At 38.1% G+C, this 19,555-nt stretch overlaps 1 protein-coding gene across 1 annotated transcript; it reads left to right on the forward strand.

Moving 5' to 3' along the window:
* Positions 1-1,573: 1,573 nt before the first annotated feature.
* CCT5 (chaperonin containing TCP1 subunit 5) lies at positions 1,574-13,055 on the forward strand. Its single transcript, XM_039329291.1, has 11 exons — positions 1,574-1,774; positions 3,094-3,154; positions 3,244-3,408; positions 3,717-3,915; positions 5,777-5,969; positions 6,145-6,294; positions 8,676-8,795; positions 8,875-9,060; positions 10,383-10,520; positions 11,157-11,337; positions 12,812-13,055. The coding sequence occupies exons 1-11, from the start codon at positions 1,670-1,672 to the stop codon at positions 12,937-12,939; spliced, it is 1,626 nt and encodes a 541-aa protein (XP_039185225.1). The 5' UTR covers positions 1,574-1,669; the 3' UTR covers positions 12,940-13,055.
* The last annotated feature ends 6,500 nt before the right edge of the window (positions 13,056-19,555 follow it).

Genomic DNA, 19,555 nt, shown 5'->3' on the forward strand with positions numbered 1-19,555 from the left:
GGCGACGAAGATTGTTAAAGCTTTCTCTGATCTCATCCTCACCACATGAAAAAGAGCCAAGGAAGCTATGCTTTAAAAATAATGATGTTATCCTGGGTATCTTCCGTTGTACAAAACGGGTAAAATCCAAACAGCTAGCCCGTAGAGAGAAAAGTGGACGCATCATAAAGCTGTGTTTCAGTCGCGCTACACGAATGTACCGCATGATTTGCTTGTTTGAGATTAAGTGCATTATATGCACCCACATAATAAATAAACGGAAAATCAATTTTGTAACAAGCCGAAGTACCGAAGACGGAAAACATATTTCATGAAGTTGGAGCCTAGTTATTTTAGAGTCTTGCCTGATGCCCCTTTCCCAGGGTAAAAATGAAATGTTGGTAAGCTAATGAGATATTACGATTTTATACGTGCTTGGCAACAGCATACTTTTCCCTTTTCCCCGAAAAAAATGTAACCAAAAGGGACTGTTTTAATAAGGCACGTTTTGCATTAAAAATACTGTAGTTTTTTTTAACATCAAAATTAATGTTAGTACAGCTCTGATAGAAAACGATGACTGAAAATACTGTATTTTGCTCAGTTTTGTTATAACGATGTAACCCATCTTCGTCTGTGAAGTAGCTTGAATTGCTATCTCTACATTGCAAAAAACATCCGTTTGACCCAAACTGCCCAAAATAAACTCTTCTGGGCGCCATTAATTTCTATACAAGTTGTACTGTTCAAAACTCAGCTAATTATAGATGTGGAAAAGTTGGTTAGCTAAAAATATCCTGCAGTCTTGTAGGTAAATCCTGAAAATCTGAACGTGTCCTGTTCTTTCTGTGATCAGTTTCGTTCCATCTTTGGGAGAATATGAACAAATTTTCAGATTTATAATTTTGTTTTAGTCTCTGAATTTTATTTTAACTGCGTTTTAACATCACTGCATATGATTTAGATGAGCACAACTCAGACATGTGCATCGGGAAGGCAAACTAGTAGTGAGAAAAATCAGAATAATCTATATAAAGACGAAGTCTTTGATGAAATTATGCAGATTCCGCACCAGTATATTTCTCAATTCGGCTTGGTGATCTGTCTGAACCCAGGCGGGCCCCGCATTCGTGCATATCCATAGACTAGGCACGCATAGCCTTTTGCTGAAAGATTTCCCACAGGCTTGAACTGCGAAGGCAGCGTCTCGGAATTAGCATTAGCATCTGTAGATCCACAACTGACGTCTTAGTGCAGTGTTTAGATGTGTGGACTTCAGAAGCTAGGGAATTCTGGGAATTGAAGTCCGCTCATCTAAAAGTTGCTGAGATTGAGAAACATTGCCTTAACGGGAGATGTAAATGAAGCCGCTATAGTTTGTTAATGGGATCGTTGCTTAATGCAATGAACGAACACAGCGCGTGCGTGTTTCCTAACTCTATGGTCCGAAGGGGAGGGGATACTTTTAATGCGCTTGCGCACTCGCATATACCCGCCCACCCAGATGCTTCTAGAATGTAGTGGGGTCCACATTCTAGAAGCAAAGTGCGCATGCGTTTCTCTTGTCCGTGAGTGAATCTCGCGAGAAGGGAACACTTTGCCTCAGGCGGGGCGGGCCAGCGTGGTTCTTTCTTTCTGGGCAGTTAATTGTGGCCTCGTGCGTCTTCCTTCGGGAGGCTCGACCATCGTCATGTCGGCCATGGGGACTTTAGCTTTTGACGAATACGGGCGGCCTTTCCTCATCCTCAAGGACCAGGAGCGGAAGACCCGCACTACAGGCTTGGAGGCCCTCAAGGTAACGATCGCGACGGGAAATGGATCGGGCAACGGTCCCCTGCCTTCTATCGGCCCCACCCCCCGGTACTGCTCCTGAAACGGGGCATTTCAGGTTCAGAGGTGTGGAGTTGGGTCGCCGGGCAGGGCCCTTCCCCTCGCTGTCAGCTTGAGTTTGCCTCAGAAGATCGCTGTGTCGGTAAAATACATTCCCTCCCGTACACGCTGTTTGAGGCCTGGGGAGTGGGTGGGGGGGGGAGTGGACTTTCTGTTGGAACAAGGAAAAAGGAGCAGCAGTGTTTTCGACCGTGTGCAGCGGGATTTAGGATTAGCAGAATTGTGTTTAAATTTGTACCGATTTGTTTCCTTAAAACGTAAGATAACCGGTTGCTTATGGCAACCTTGCAGTCTAGAAGTCAGATGCCAGGGCAGAGACGGGTGGTAGAAAAGAGCAGAGTCACGTCTTTGCAGGGTAGCCTCCGCCGCCTTGTGGATCAGCTGCAAGCTCAGCAACTGATCGCCTCCTGTTTGCTGAACAGCCCCCCACCCCCAAATTCTGCAGCCCAACTGTCTTGATGCCAAATTTTGACAAACAGTATAACCCCATGTGTCAAAACCTACCGGTATATCCTTCTCAGCACCATGAGCAAAGCGATCGGTGTCGTCTTTTCCTTTGCCTTCTGACATTTGTGGGAGGGGAAAAAAGATGGGGGGACGGACCAATTGCTTTCCTGAATTTGCCCTCACAACTCATCATTGGCATCATCAGTGTAACAGGATAGGGATTAGCAGTGAGAGAAATAATTAGTTATAATGATATAATTTTTTGTAAGTTTATGGATGGGTGCGTAACGCTTTTAACTTGGTCATGGGGAAGAATCCTGACAGTGATAAGCTACTTGAAAAACGATTGTCAAGGATCATCTTAAGTACCTCTAGCATCTTTAAATCCATCTTTTTTTAATAGTCTGCATAGCTCGAATGACCTGTTGAGTTTTGATATTTTTCTGAGAGAGTAATTTCTGTATTTTGAGTTTTGATGTTTCTGGCAGCATAAAATTCTGTTTTGTTCCCCATAATAACATTTATATGATAACATATAACATATACTAGAAGATATGGACTAGGCAAACAGTATCATTGCTGTGAACATTCAGATGAGGTTAACAGCATGCAAGAAGAAAGCACTTATCAAAACATTTAAATAGGTACAATTTTTGCAAAACTGTTGCAAAAGCAGCCCTGAAAATGTCTGGATTTGTTTGTGTATGCGTGCATGTGCAAAAGATGTAGTATTTTTAGTATTTGGAACTGCTGAATTTATATTTGTTTTTCTTATAGTCTCATATAATGGCAGCCAAGGCAGTAGCCAATACACTTAGAACATCACTTGGCCCCAATGGTAAGCAAAATGATTTATGCTGTATACTTTTAAGCTTTTTACATTGTAAGGTTTTTTAATTATATTATTGTTTAAATGCTTAATTATAGGCCTGGATAAGATGATGGTTGACAAAGATGGTGATGTGACAGTAACAAATGATGGTGCTACTATTTTGAATATGATGGATGTAGAGCATCAGATTGCTAAACTTATGGTTGAATTGGCAAAATCGCAAGATGATGAGATTGGGGATGGAACAACAGGTGTCGTTGGTAAGATTTGTTTGTTTTGTTATCAGAATTGTATTTAATTGAATAGCATTACTTTCTGTGCAATAACTAGCAAATTGGACTTTCATTTTCATAACACTACTTAATATAGAGATACTTTATTTTCAAACCTAAGGTTATTTCTACTGCATGTTGGGTAACTCGGGTCATTTAGCTTTTGCTTGCTTACAAAAGAATTCTAGATATTTATCAGAACCTGTCAGCAAGTATATGATAAATTCCCAGTAAGTAATTGTTTCATATTTTCTTATAGCAAAAAGTACAACATTTTAATACATAATGTTCTGTAGTTCTGGCAGGTGCGCTATTGGAGCAAGCAGAGCACTTGCTAGATCGTGGTATTCATCCAATCCGAATTGCAGATGGTTATGAACAAGCTGCTCGTATTGCTATTGAAAATTTAGATAAGATCAGCGACAGTTTTCTTGTTGATCCTGAGAACACCGAGCCTCTTATTCAGACAGCAAAGACAACTTTAGGCTCAAAAATGTAAGTATTTTTCAAAGAACTAAGTTGGTGTATGAGAGAATTCATATTACTCATTGTTCTGAAGTATATGTAAAGGTATACAGTCCAGTCGTATATAACTCTAGGAGGCAATGCTCATCTCCATTTCTTGACTGAGGGAGCCAACATTGTCCAAAGGTAATGTGGCCAACATGATTATGTGCTGAGGTGCACGATACGCTGTTTTCTTCCCACTGAAGAAAATCTACTCGCATTTGCTTGCTTTCAAACTACTAGGTGGGCAGGAGCTGGGGCAGGAATGAGAGCTCACCCTGTTGCTCAGTGTCTCTAACCGCTGAACCACTGTGCCCCCCCAGTACATGTAAAGATGATAAAATATTTAAACACTATATATTCAAAACGTAAAATATTGCATCTAAAATATCAGCATAATTAAATATAAAAGTAGTTATAATCAATGCAAATATTATCCTACCAATAAAATCCAGTAATAAACAAGAAACAAAATTGTAAAATGAAAAGAAATAAAAGTTATAAGGAAGGATTTAAAAGGGGCATAACTGCTGAAAAGCTATGCTTTGTAGGAACCACCGTGCCAACTGCCAAGTGAGTGGGTTTTTGATTAAGAATTTTTAACACAGAGATGATGTGTTGTATATTAGTGGTCTGGGTAAGCTCTGCTAAGCAGATGAGATAGCTTAGACCAGGCATGTCAAACTCGTGACGTATCGTGACTTTTTCCCCTTTCCAGCAATGGGGTGGGTGCAGTTTCAGTATAATGCATCTGGCCCGCGGGCCGGCAGTTTGACATGCCTGGCTTAGACTAATCAGAATTTTAGCAGACTTCTCAATCCCTGTAACCAAGAATCTGCCAGATCCTCTGGAAATCTATACAGACACATGTCTCATTCTGCAGAAGGGCAACTGCCTTAGTCTAACTTTCAGGATAAATTTTTTTTTTAATTTTAATACTGCTACCAGAGTTTAGGAGTTTTTTTCCCCCAGTAGAAAAGGGTCCATCTTTGTTATCAGTATAAATGTCTGAATGAATAGCACGCAACTTGCTACACATTGAAATACTGTACCCCATTTTTGGATTTAGCCTTTGTGTTCTTTCCATTAATATTCTTAATGCCTTCTATAAAGGTTTTCATGTTATAGGGGCTACCTGTCTGAGAAACTGTTTATCTCCTGTAGTTTCTGCTGTCTTGTTTTATCCTACAGAGTTCAGAGGCCTTGGTCCAAACAATTAAATTGTGTCAACTAATGGAACTCTGGAAATTTTCTGTCAAAGATCCTCTTTGGAAAAGCATGCCCTCAAAAATTTGTATTGCCCTTTCCTGTTTAAAGAAGCCTTAAACCTGATTTTTTTTTTCCCCCAAGTCATATAGTAGTAGGCCCCTTGAGAGAACGGAGAAGATGTTTGCTTTACTCTTTTTGGGATTTTCATAATTTTTTCTTGCTTGCATGTTTGTTTCAGCCTGTTTTTAATATGAACACCACTCACAGCTGCCATGGAGTTAAATGGCCGTACAAATTTGATAAATATTCATGTATGCATATTACTGTGTCACCTGAATTAATGGTAGTGAACAAGTGAGAGAATCAGATGATTATCCTTTCCATGTATAATGTACTGTCTAAGTGCTGAATGGTTTGTTTTTTTTCAAAGTGGCAAAGTTAAGCGCATTTTAAAAGAAGATATAGAATAACATAATTTAATCTTATGTCAACTACCAATTTGCTTCAGCATTGTTCTACAGTGTAATTTGTATACTATATATTCTTCTACATCTTGGTAAATCATTTTGTTCTATAAAATTTTGTTTGCTTTTGTTTTAGCATCTGAAAAAGCTGCATCAGTTCTTTCTTTTGTATTTAGAATTAATCGTTGCCATAGACAAATGGCGGAAATAGCTGTTAATGCAATATTAACAGTGGCAGATATGGACCGTAGAGATGTTGATTTTGAGCTGATAAAGGTCCAAGGCAAAGTTGGTGGTAGATTGGAGGACACTCAGCTGATAAAAGGAGTTATTGTGGATAAAGACTTCAGTCACCCGCAGATGCCTAAAGTGAGTAATCTTTTTGTTGGTAATACATTTTTTTGTACATAAAGTAAATAAACTTTCCCATTGCTATTTTATTACGTTATCTCATTTATAATCATACATAATTAGAGAATAGTTAATTTTATTAGACACAAAAATCAGTTAACTGCCTCTTAAAATCCTACCCTTCTTTCTTCAGGAAGTTAAAGATGCTAAAATTGCAATACTGACCTGTCCATTTGAACCTCCTAAACCAAAAACTAAACATAAGCTTGATGTTACTTGTGTAGAAGACTTCAAGGCATTGCAGCAGTATGAAAAAGAAAAATTTGATGAGATGGTGAAACAGGTTAGAAGATGCACTTGACAATAATAGAAGTTTTATAAAATTTTTGTTTTAAATATCTACATTACGTTAATGATAATTGAGTAGCAATACAATCGTGATTACTTACTAAATGTGAAATTATTTCTATTCTTATTTTTTTATATCTACAGTGAGGGGAAAAAATATTTGATCCCTTGCTGATTTTGTACATCTGTCCACTGACAAAGAAAAGATCAGTCTATAATTTTAATGGTAGGTTTATTTTAACAGTGAGAGACAGAATAACAACAACAAAATCCAGAAAAACATATTTCAAAAAAGTTATAAATTGATTTGCATTTTAATGAGTGAAATAAGTATTTGACCCCTTCACAAAACATGACTTAGCACTTGGTGGCAAAATCCTTGTTGGCAATCACAGAGGTCAGACGGTTCTTGTAGTTGGCCACCAGGTTTACACACATCTCAGGAGGGATTTTGTCCCACTCCTCTTTGCAGATCCTCTCCAAGTCATTAAGGTTTCGAGGCTGACATTTGGCAGCTCGAATGTTTAATTCCCTCCACAGATTTTCTATGGGATTAAGGTCTGGAGACTGGCTAGGCCATTCCAGGACCTTAATGTGCTTCTTCTTGAGCCACTCCTTTGTTGCCTTGAGCCACTCCTTTGTTGCCTTGTTTTGGGTCATTGTCATGCTGGAATACCTATCTACGATCCATTTTCAATGCCCTGGCTGAGGGAAGGAGGTTCTCACCCAAAATTTAATGGTACATGGACCCGTCCATTATCCCTTTGATGTGAAGAAGTCATCCTGTTTTCTTAGCAGAAAAACACCCCCAAGCACCTCCATGTTTGACGGTGGGGATGGTATTCTTGGGGTCACAGGCAGCATTCCTCCAAACATGGCAAGTTGAGTTGATGCTAAAGAGCTTGATGTTGGTCTCATCTGACCACAACACTTTCACCCAGTTCTCTGAATCATTCAGATGTTCATTGGCAAACTTCAGACAGGCCTGTACATGTGCTTTCTTGAGCAGGGGGACTTTGTGGGTGCTGCATGTTATCAATTGTTTTCTTGGTGACTATCATCCAAGCTGTCTTGAGATCATTGACAAGATCCTCCCGTGTAGTTCTGGGCTGATTTCTCACCATTCTCATGATCATTGGAACTCCATGAGGTGAGATCTTGCATGGAGCCCTAGACTGAGGGAGATTGACAGTTATTTTGTGTTTCTTTCATTTGTGAATAATTGCGCTGTTGTCACCTTCTCAACAAGTCTTGTAGATAGTCTTGTAGCCCATTCCAGCCTCCTGTGGGTGTACAATTTTGTTCCTGACATTCTTGGACAGGTCTTTGGTCTTGGCTATCATGAAGAGTTTGGAATCTGATTGATTGATTGCTTTTGTGGACAGCTGTCTTTTATACAGGTAACAAGATGAGATTAGGAGCACTCACTTTAAGAAGGTGCTCCTAATCTCAGCACCTGTATAAAAGACACCTGGGAGCCAGAAATCTTGCTGATTGATAGGGGATCAAATACTTATTTCACTCATTAAAATGCAAATCTATTTATAACTTTTTTGAAATGCATTTTTCTGGATTTTTGGTTGTTATTCTGTCTCTCAATGTTAAAATAAACCTACCATTAAAATTATAGCCTGATCATTTCTTTGTCAGTGGGCAAACGTATAAAATCAAAAGGGGATCAAATTTTTTCCCTCACTGTATTTATATCTTAATGTTTCTTTTATGTGTGTGTGTGTGTGTGTTTGAATGAAAGCAAGGCACTGTGATCCACGGAAAATATAATGTTTGATATATTTGCTTACTTCTGATGGAAGAAGCTTCTGTACGTTATTTTGTTTATCATATGCATGTAACTCCTTGGCTTATTTCTTGGCTCATATTCCTTTGTACTTTTTATTGAAACGTTTTTATTTTAAAATTTAGTTTTAGTATCAGTAGCCAATTGAGAAGGATCATCAACCTTTTCTGGCAAAATGGTTAAATGGAAAGGAAGGGGATTTCCATTTCCAAAATAACTATTATGAGAATCATTACTAGTTAGCATAAATATATTGGGATATTTCTTACCATGCCTGTTCAATTTCATCTTTATGGAGAAATACAGTGGCTTTGGGGGAATTCATGATGTGAGGGGGGAAAAGTCAGGTGGCCAAGTCAGCATTGGTAGTGTTCCAGATGCCATTTTGGGCGAAATAGCCAAGATTTCTCTATTACTGTATGATAATTGTATGATATATGATAACCACTATAATGTTTTTTGATCTGGGAGTAGCTTTGTTGATTTCAAATTAAAGCTATTGTTTGCCATATGTGCACTGCTAATATTATTTAAAAAGGAAGAAGTTAAAATAGTAAAAGGAATACTTGTATTTTTAGATCAAAGATACTGGTGCAAACTTAGCTATCTGCCAGTGGGGATTTGATGATGAGGCCAATCACTTATTACTCCAGAATGAATTGCCTGCTGTTCGTTGGGTTGGTGGCCCAGAAATAGAAGTAAGTATTAAGTGTTTGTTACTTGTGTTTCTTACATTTAAGATGTTCTTCTTACGAGTCTGACTTTTTTTTTCTTCAGTTGATTGCCATTGCAACTGGAGGGCGCATTGTTCCTCGCTTCTGTGAGCTGACGCCTGAAAAATTAGGATTTGCTGGCATAGTTAGAGAAATCTCATTTGGAACAACAAAAGACAAAATGCTTGTGATTGAACAATGCCAGAATTCCAGAGCAGTGACTATCTTCATTAGAGGTGGAAATAAAATGGTAAGTTCAAGTAAAGTTTATGGAGGGGCACTATTTCAGGGCTGGGTTATACTAAATAATAGGCTGTCTTTCAGGTGGTTAATTATTAATAAATGCAAAATTCTCAAAGGATTGCATTGGAGATTTTATTTTACATATTTTGCTACTCTTTTAACATGCTTTATACATGCCCTTAAAAAATAAAACCAATTTGCTGTTTAAAAAAATTAAATGGGTGGCTTAAACTCCACAGTGTTGGATGGACAAATTTTGTCGCTCTGTGTCCTTCTGAACAGGGCAAATAAAGAAAAGAACAGATGTTGGCCAGAAAGGTTTTTCAGCTACGCATTAGCAGAAGGATCTAAGCTGTATAGCAGTATTCCCAAGCTCTTTCTCTTACAGATAACAGGGATTTTGGTCTAGACATAATTGCTTGAGAGCAGGGTCGCATCTCTCTTTGTGTAAATTGAATTTTTTTGTGTTCTGCTTTTGATCCAGACAGAAATAATTTGAAAAATGTTTATGTGCATTGCTGAAATATAGGTAATCTTCAATTTAAACCACAATTGTGACTTCAACTTTGGTCGCTAAGCAATGCTGTCAGTGATGATGGTTACAGTTTTTATTAGTTTATAATATAAAATACAAAAGCAAATAGTAGGTAAAAAAGGGAGGGAAAGGGGAAAAGAGAAGTGGAGAAAAGAAAAAAAGGTGTTGGTATCCATCTCCCTCTAGTGCAATAGAATAAAACTGTAACATCAGACATCAACTTTTCACTTTTACATAATAGTATAAACTAGCCATTTCTATAATAACAAATCTATCTAGTCAGTAAAAACACAGTATCAATGTTTCATTTTTCCCCACCTCAAGCACAAAATCCAGAAGCGGTTTCCCAAGTAGATACAAAAGTACTTATATTTTTTTCTTTAATCAAAGCAGTCAATTTAGCTAAGCAATGCAGTCATTGAGTCATGTCTGATTTTATGACTTTTTTGCCATGGACATTAAGTGAATCATACAGTGATCATGGTACTGCAGGAGTGCTATGATGATTATAAGTGCAAGGATCGGTCATAAGTCACTTTTTTCGGTGCTGTCATAACTTCAAACTTCATTTAATGCAGTTGTATGTTGGTGGTAAGTTGAGGACTACCTATATTTCTCTATGAATGTACAAGTTCCACAGAGTTTAGTTTGGATTTTTGGATTACAGTGCTCAGGTAAATAGTAAGTTCGTTAGCTTAAAAGATATTTATTAGGATATATGCAGTTAGAGGAGACTAAAGTAATAGGTAAAGAACTTCATCTTATATGTTTGTGTTTGTTTCCTATAATCAAAGATAATTGAAGAAGCCAAACGGTCTCTTCATGATGCATTGTGTGTAATCAGGAATCTTGTTCGAGATAACCGTATTGTTTATGGAGGAGGTGCTTCTGAGATCTCTTGTGCACTGGCTGTTAGTGAAGCTGCAGATAAGGTAAAAGCATTTTATACATTAAATATTTTTATTTGCAGTTCTGGAACTACAGAGGCTGAAATACTATGCTGCAGATTTAATTTTACTTACAGCTAATGTTTTTGAGGGACCACCTATAAACATTTTTCTGTCAGCATATGTGTAGTTGGAATAGTTATGTGCTCCTAGGTTGAGGGAATGGATTGTTTCCTGGGCTGATAAAACAAGAATATTCAGATGATTAAAAATGTTTCTTTCTGATTAAAGCATCATTTATTAGTAACAATTTTTAAAAGAAATTCTTAAGTGCAATTTAATCTTTAGATGTCCATGTCTTTCAACCTATTGATAAAAATAAACCCTGCAATGCCAAAAAAAAAGTTATAGGGTACTTTCATTTGGAGTATTAATAATTATCCCTGGATAATCTTTACTAAGAGCAATATAGTTTGCTGTTGATTATCGGAATGAAATTAACTTCCTTGGTAATTTAATCAAAATAAATCTCTTGGATTATAATAGTGTTTAAAGCTGAAGAAAATAATTCTAGCATAGAACTGGTGCATCTCTACCTTTTCAGACAATAATGCATCAAGATGTTTCAACTGATGGTTTATGATTTAATTATTTATTCTAAATCTGCTAACTTGATTTTAGTGCCCGTCCCTGGAGCAGTATGCCATGAGAGCTTTTGCTGATGCCTTAGAAGTCATTCCATTTGCACTTTCTGAGAATAGTGGCATGAATCCCATTCAAACAATGACTGCAGTACGAGCTCGACAAGTGACAGAAAACAACCCTGCTCTGGGTATTGATTGCTTACGTAAAGGAACAAATGGTAAGAACTAACTTTTCTAGATGGGTTGGCATTGTTCTTATTTAAGCCTGTGGGAGGTGAAAATATAACCCATCACTCATAGAGTAAAATAAGGCCTGCATCAATTCAGATAGGCCCCACATTGATGATTTAAAAGCTTTAACTGAAGCAGTTTCATAATACAGACGAATTATTTGTAATTTGCTAAGCTGTTGCAATGTGTGCAATATGAAATGGCAAAGTAGATAGTTTTATATATATATTTAGAACACGAGCATTGTAACCGTGGGAAGTGAGGAACTGAAAGCGACAGATGTATGAAGGTTTCAGATGTACACGGGTGTATGTGGAAACTGCTGGTCAGCAAGTGGAACTGATTTTGCAAGATAATGACCATCAGTGGATGGTCGTTGGAATAAAGGTATAAAAGTCATAGCTCAGGATCAGCTTGGCGCCATTGGCCTATGGCTGCCCTTTGGAATTGCTATGTCAGTGGACCTCATTGCAATGGGTTATTAATGTAAGTGATGTTGTGTTGTTATGCTTGCTATGTTTCAAATTATTAGCAAAATAAACCTCTGAATCTTAAAGTAAGAATTATTGTTTTGTGTTGCTGTCTTGTGTTTCTTTCATTGGTTTTTTCCCACGACAAGCCTCAATCAACGTAATAGCTTTAATATGAATTTATATACAAGTAGTCCTTGACTTACGGTTACAATTGAGCCCAAAATTGCTGCTGCTAAGCAAGGCAGTTGTGAAGTGAGTTTTGTCCCATTTTTTTTAAAAATTGTCACAGTTGTTAAGCAAATCATATTTTTGTTAAGCAAATATGGTTTCCCTGTTGACTTTGCTTGTCAGAAGGTTACAAATGTTGATCACACAACTCTGGGACAGTGTGTCATAAATAACATGCCAGTTGCAAAGTGCTGAGTTTTGATCATGTGACCATGGGGCTGCTCCAATGGTCCTAAGTATGAAAAACAGTTATAAGTCACTTTTTTCAGTGCTGATGTAACTTCAAACGGTCACTAAATGAATTATTGTAAGTTCAGGACTACCTGTGTGTCTTTATGTTAATGATAAATAAACTATAGTCTTACTGTTCCCTCTAGATAAAAAAGCCGTTTAGTTAGATCCCTTTAGGACCAGTAATAAGCAGGGAAAGTACTCTGTCATATAGACTTGCCTTTGGATACATTCAAACTGATAACTAATAGGTACTGGTTTAATAAATGCTTCAGAAGTCTGCAAATTGAGTCAGTACTGCATTTGGCAAATACGACTGGTAATTATTATACAGAAATGGTGGCTTATCAACTATGATTTCCATAAGCTCTGCTTGAATATAATGGCAAAAATGTAATATAAGAACCGCAAGTAAATAGGTGGTAGATGGGATTTGAATGTTATATTTTGTTTTATTTTGCATTGTTTTAGAATAAAGTCATTGCAATTTTTAATGAACTCAATGCATTTAAATTTTCTCTTTTGACAGATATGAAGGAGCAAAATGTTATAGAAACTTTACTTGGCAAAAAGCAGCAGATCTCCCTTGCCACTCAGATGGTTAGAATGATTCTGAAGATAGATGATATTCGCAAGCCTGGTGAAATTGAAGAATGAACATGTAAAAGCTAAAGTGTTATAAATTTTGTAGTCACATCAACAGAATTTTTCCCATAGGCTGACTTTGTTTGATGTTATTGGATCAATAAATTACTAATGAGACTTCAATACTTCAGAAGTATCATTGAGCATTTTTTAAGTTATACTGTATTTAACCTTCTGTTCTACAGAGTTTCTGTAGAAAGAATAAACCTCACTTATACATTCTTTACAGCCCTAATTTCTTTTATTATGTACTGAAGTTAATGTGACTTATATAAACTATTTTTTCTGAAGTTTGGGATTTAGCAGGGAATGTACTAAATCGGGTTCTCAGCCGGGGGTGCGAGACAATATTCCAGAGGGTGTGAAAACCTGGATTTAGAAGTTTCAAAATTATGGTGTATGTGCATAATTTGTTGCCATTATTTCGAACTTTTGTAATCAGTGCGAGAATATATCAGAAACGTTCTAGAGATGCGGGGTATAGAAAAAATTGGGAACCGCTGTATTAGCGTAGTTGTAATGCTGCAGTAATCAAGAGTAGTTAAGTGGATTCAGAAAAGCAAAGCACTCTGGCAAGTACTGCTTTGGAATACAGTAGGACAGGAAGACCTGGAGGAATATTGTCCATGGGGTCGCGATGGGTTGGACGCGACTTCACAATTAACAACAACAAGGATTTTATAAATGCCCATTCTTTGGTCCATTTAATTTTGCTGAAATTTAGCCAGATTCACAACTTCGTTGCTGCCTGATAGAATGATAAACTCTGAATCTAAGTTAATAGCGGTAGCTTGGCTTCTCAGAACGGAGGGAGAGAGATTCACTTACCTTTGTTATTTGGCCCTAATTATATTAGACTCTTGTCAGTATGCTTTTAAACATTGGTTTGAACTGTAGCCTTCTTTCACAAATATAATTCATCCAAAGAAATGCAGATTGGAAACTCTGAGTTGAAGTAACAGATGTAGAAGGCGTTGGATTGGGGGAAGCCGATACAAGAAATGTCTAGCTTTGAATAGGAACAAGAGGGTTTTTTAAAAATTTTGATTGCTTTATAAATCCATAATTATAATTTATATTTTATAGAAAATATGAGAGACCTGCACCAGAGAATTACTATCTGATAAACAAGTTCTTAACATTATATTATCTTTAGTGTTCCAGATAAAAAGGCCCTCTTTCAGTATACTTGGTTCCATTCTCTCTTCCATAGATAGTTGTGTCTTCTCCCCACTATTGAATCGCTACGTTGTATTTACAAAAGAATAGTGCCCTTTATAGTAGTTCGTGCAGTTACTGGTAGTCCTGCCTTACAATCACATTTGGCACTGGAACTTCCATTGCTAAGCGATACAGTCATTAAGTGAGTCATCACGTGACCACGACCAATTTTATGACCATTTTTGCTGTGGTCATTAGGTGAATCCAGCTTTCCTCATTGACTGCTTAGAAGCCAGCTGGAAAGGTAGCAAATGGTAATTATGCGATTCCAGGGTGCTACAACCAATAAATACATACCAATTGCTAAGTGTACACATACACAACACACGTAAACATGCTATATACAACAAATGTATATACCTACACCCTTACATATAAATACATACAAATATTAATCGCTGTCCATCCTGAATACATACCGGAAAAAGGAAGCTTGAGAGTTTACAAGGTTAATACTGTATGGATCAAAACTGACAGAATCTGGATGTTCTGTTCCAGATACCACAGAGCCTCCTTCCAGAAGGTAACAAGGTAAACAGGTTGTGAAGAGGGTGTGTAGTGTCACAGACAATCCTACAGTTCTTGCTCAAGCATCGCTTATATACTATGCCCTACATCAGGGGTATCAAACTTGCAACATCACGTAACCAACGTATCACGACTTTTTCCATTGCCGGCAATGGGGTGAGTGCGGTTTTGCTATGACGCATCCGGCCTAAGGGCTGGCAGTTTGACATTCCTGTCCTAGATAGAAGGGAGTGAACTGCCAATATTTTCTGCCATCCTCATCACTCTGCACTGCCTTCCTGTCTGAAGCAGTGATGCTTCCAAAGCACCCTGTGATGCTGTATGGAGGATGCTCTCAATTGTTGCTCTATAAAAAGTGGTAAGGATAGGGGAAAGAAGATGTACTTTTCTCGTGTGATGCAGAAAATGCAGGTGCTGCTGTGCCCGCTTCACCAGTATCCCGCTATTGAATGACCAAGCCAGCCTACTCTTAGCTGCACATCCAGAAATTGGATGCTGCTAACCATCGCCAGTCGCTTTATTCAGTGCTGTTGTAACTTCAAACCGTCACTAAACAAATAGTCAAGAATTATCTGTAAACTCTGTATGTGACATGTTTAACTGAATATACATGTTCTTTAATTATGTTAGTTGTATCCTTGATATATTTTTCCCTCACCATCCATCCAACCATCTCCATACAAAATTTATTCTACTAGACATTTTTTGAATATGTGCATTTATACATTATAGAAACTAGTCAGACCAACGTACAGAAATAAAATGGATAATATTGAGCAATTTTTGCAGAATTTTGGATTCATTTGGGAAGAAGTGCTTCGGGACATGCAAAAATGTGAGTGCATTGTGACTTTAAATTAAAGTAGGTGAATCTGTTTCCCGGACTGCATGGTTACTCCAGAAGCCTTCCCCAGCATTCCTAGCTGAGTTTTCTACTAGAAGAAATGGTGATGTTCTTCCAAGATGAAATTACATATTTAGTGCTGCCTTTAAAAATAACAAGTACTGGCATTTCAGCAACATGTTACTTTGCATTTAGATAGAAGGACTCCGATTCATCCTCTTTCCAAAAATATCATAAGTTACCTTTGCTCGAATAATTGGAAGACTTGGTCTACATATAGGAGGCTTATACTTTATGAATTATTTTTCACCAAAGGACATTTTTGATCATGGTCCTCATTCTCAGAAAAGTTATACATCTCGTCCACACCTTTCCAAGGCCTTCTGTATGTTTTTGTGGTGGTGTTATTTTCCCCCCTTAAATTCCTGTTGTCAATTTTTGAGCATTTCTGCTGCAACTTTATTCATATATTTTATCAAAGTGTGCAGTTGGTTAAACAGCCTGTATTTGCAGGGTGAAAAAAATCTGCACATTGTTTCATGATTATGACTTGATCTAATAAATTTTAAGGCTTTTTTTCTTAAGAGCAAAGTAGTCATAAGCTCCATAAACAATTGTAAAATCTAATAAACTCTAATTTTTCTTTAAAAATTCACTGGCAATAAGGTTTGGATCGTTAGCAAGTTTGTATGAGCTGCTGTCCAATGATGTAAAGTTTGAATTTGGTATTCCATGTTTTATACGAGGGCAACTCAAATAAACCTCCGTTTGGTTATCAATGACAGACACTCGCAGATACAGAACTTTTATTATGCACATTGGAAAACTACGTTACATTACTTTTCGACACAATCACCATTCAAATTGAGGCACTTGTCATAACGTCTTACAAGGTTTGAAATTCCTTCTGCAAAAAAAAATCTCCCGCCTGGGAATGAAGCCACCCTGTAACAGCATCGTAAACTCATCCAGTGTGTTTTGTGCTCCTCAAAAAAGAGTTGTGGTATCCAACGAGCACAGAACTTGCAGTATGTCATGCCTCCGTCTGAGCCTGACTCTGAGGAGGACATGGAGTTCCCTGGTGAGGCCCAGGACAGGGTGTCTGTGGCTTTGGAGGACTGTGGGGAGGAACAGGCTGAAGCAGGCCAGGGCCCTTCAAGTTTGGAATAGGGAAAGCAGAGCTCAGGCGAGGAGCAAGGCCCCTCCCCACCAGATCCCAGAGCAAGGAGAGCAGAGAGGAGGAGGCAGGCTCACTTGCTCAGGAGGAGAGCATCACGCCCCACTTCACAAGGCACACCTGGAGAGTAGGTATTTAAGAAGACGCTGTGGCATTTTCCGGGAACAAACATGAACTCTTGTGATGTGAGCTCTTGTACCTGGACTCTTTGAATTTTGGATCAAGTTTGTTTCCTGCTGAGTTTTCCTTGCTGTCTTGAGTTTTGCAGTTTGCAGATTACAGGCAAACTGGGCATTGAAAAGATCATACTTCGTTTGTTATCTGTTTTACTTTAAAGAACTGTTGAACTCCGTTGATTGTTTTATTGAACTTGTGCCAGCATATGTGGGGGCTGTTGGGTGAACGTTGGCAGTGCTTACAAAGACAATTATTCTGACCAGCTAATTGCTTTGCCTCCGTTCGGGACCCTGGGTCATCACACAATATCCCAAATTTTCTATCATTACCTCATACAAAACAGTCCAAGAAATTTGGGGAAAGTGTAAAGAAAGTGCAAATATCGGGAACCGGCGGACTTCATGGACCTTTTTGTCAATTTCCTGCATGAGTCAATTGCTGACTACAGATGGGCGGCCACTTTTTGCTTCGTTGTGCAGGTCAGTTCATCCATCTTTAAACATGCAACACCATTGATGTAGGACACCTTCACTCATCACGTTTGATCCGTAAACATTACACAGTTTGCAATGAATCGCAGTGCTGAAAGTTTTTTCACACACAGGAATCGTATTACTACACGCACTTCACAATTGGAGGGATTTTCTATGGCAGGATTCATTTTCAATTGACCTAGCGGAGAAGTCAACTGCAACACAACCTTCTCCTTCCACTCCTCACTGCCTACTGAATTGTGCACGGTGCCATAGGACAGACGTTGCTATCCCCACCTATTTCTCACACATGCTCAAAAGGAGGTTTATTTCTGAATTGCCCTCGTGTAATGTACAGGTACCTTAAATTACCTGAATGAGTAATTGAAGTTTGCATGTTTCTGCTTTGCAGAATAGACAATTTATTCATTTTGTATATTTTTCAGGAAGGAGCAATATTGCAAGCACAATATTTAACACAAATTAATCTTACATTTTTGATTCTGTTATGCAGTGTTATGAAATAAAGCAAGGAGTCAATATTTCAAGATCAGAGTTTTCCGTGATACTGCAAATTATTCTACACATCTGCAGGAAGTTTCATTAAATATGACACTCTTATGGGAGCCATAGGTTTTAAGATTCTGAATATTTGATTCCTTGAAATTAGGAATTTCAGACTAGGAATTGCAAAAAGTGTTCAAACTGCCCTTTTGTTGTTGCCAAAGTCTAAGTATAGATGGAATTTTAAAAACTGAGAAAATATTAAAGGGCTTTAATGGTAAAATTGTATTTATCATTATAGCATGATAGGAACTTGCCTGAACTCAATTTATCCCCCCCAAAATAAGTTTTTTTTTAAAAAACTTTAATTTGTTAATGTATTAATTAATGTTAATTTGCGTAGGAAACCATGTTTTTTGCACCTTCTGTGCAAACATCTGCAGAAAAAGCACCCCACATCAGAACAGAACTTGAACAGTGAACTTCCTCAAAGCTATTTTTATAAAACAAAATACAGAATTAAAGTAAAATAAGGAGAAATGGCTCACTGAGCCAATTCACAGTGAGGAAGCTGAGTCACAATGGTTATGCCACATAGTTGTGGATGACTACTAAGACTGGGGAAAAAATGAGACTGATCCCCATATTTCTCTGAATCTGAGTCCTGGAAAAAGCCTCATACATAACCAAAGAAACACAAAAAGCTGCTTTATGCTGAATCTGAGTTGTGATCCATTTAATTCTCTTCATATGCATTGAAGGCAGCAGCTTTCCAAATTTTGCGACAGAATTTGCTACTCACTCTATCTGGGAATTAAGCTTGCAAAAGTATGAGCTGAATTGTAAGGAGCAACCCTCACATCCAGCATGTGGAAGCTTGGTGTGGGGTGATATCTGGTGGCATTTTGGGGTCAGCTTCTTTTACTGGTATCTTTTACATATTCGTCTGAATGTGTTATTTTAATTAATTCAGTATTAATAAATAATTCACTTATTTACAGCTCTTCTAGTTGTTCATTGTAAATTACAGATTGTTGTAGAAAGGTGAATACTGCTGTATTCTATTGTTTAAGTATGCAGAATTGGGAGGCCTGGAGACATGATAGTCATCATCATTCTGTTATTTTGAGATCTGGTTCAGGCAGGGAAAAAAACTGCAACTGTTTGCATGTAAACCTGGACGCATCTGGGTTTGGAGTTTATCTCTATACAGGGATTACAGGATCCTAAAAAGGGAGTTTACCATCTGGTTATTGGGTGGCTATTTAACTGACTAATCCTGCTATATTGTCTCTCCTTCCTCAGAAACAGACAGGGGGGGGGGAGAGGAGAAAGAGAAAGAGGAAAGAGAGAGAGAGAGAGGAAAGAGAGAGAGGGAGAAGATAGAGAAAGAGGAAAGAGAGAGAGAAAGAGGGAGAGAAAGAGAGGGAGAAAGAAGGGGAGAGGAAAGAGAGAGAGAGAAAGGGAGGGAAAGAGAGAGGGAAAGAGAGAGGAAGAGAGAGGAAACAGTGAGAGGGAGAGAGAGGAAAGAGGGAGAGAAAGAGAGGGGGAGAGAGAGAGGAAAGAGAGGGAGAGAGGAAAAAGGGAGAGAGAAAGGGAGAGGGGGAGAGGAAAGAGAGAGGTAGAGAGAGGGGGGAAAGAGAGAGGGAGAAGAAAGAGAGGGAGAGGAAAGAGAGAGGGAGAGAAAGAGAGAGAGGAGAGACA

The sequence above is a fragment of the Crotalus tigris genome, unplaced genomic scaffold (genome assembly GCF_016545835.1).
Source record: "Crotalus tigris isolate CLP2741 ecotype Arizona unplaced genomic scaffold, ASM1654583v1 scf7180000024391.5723578, whole genome shotgun sequence".
Classification (NCBI taxonomy): domain Eukaryota; kingdom Metazoa; phylum Chordata; class Lepidosauria; order Squamata; family Viperidae; genus Crotalus; species Crotalus tigris.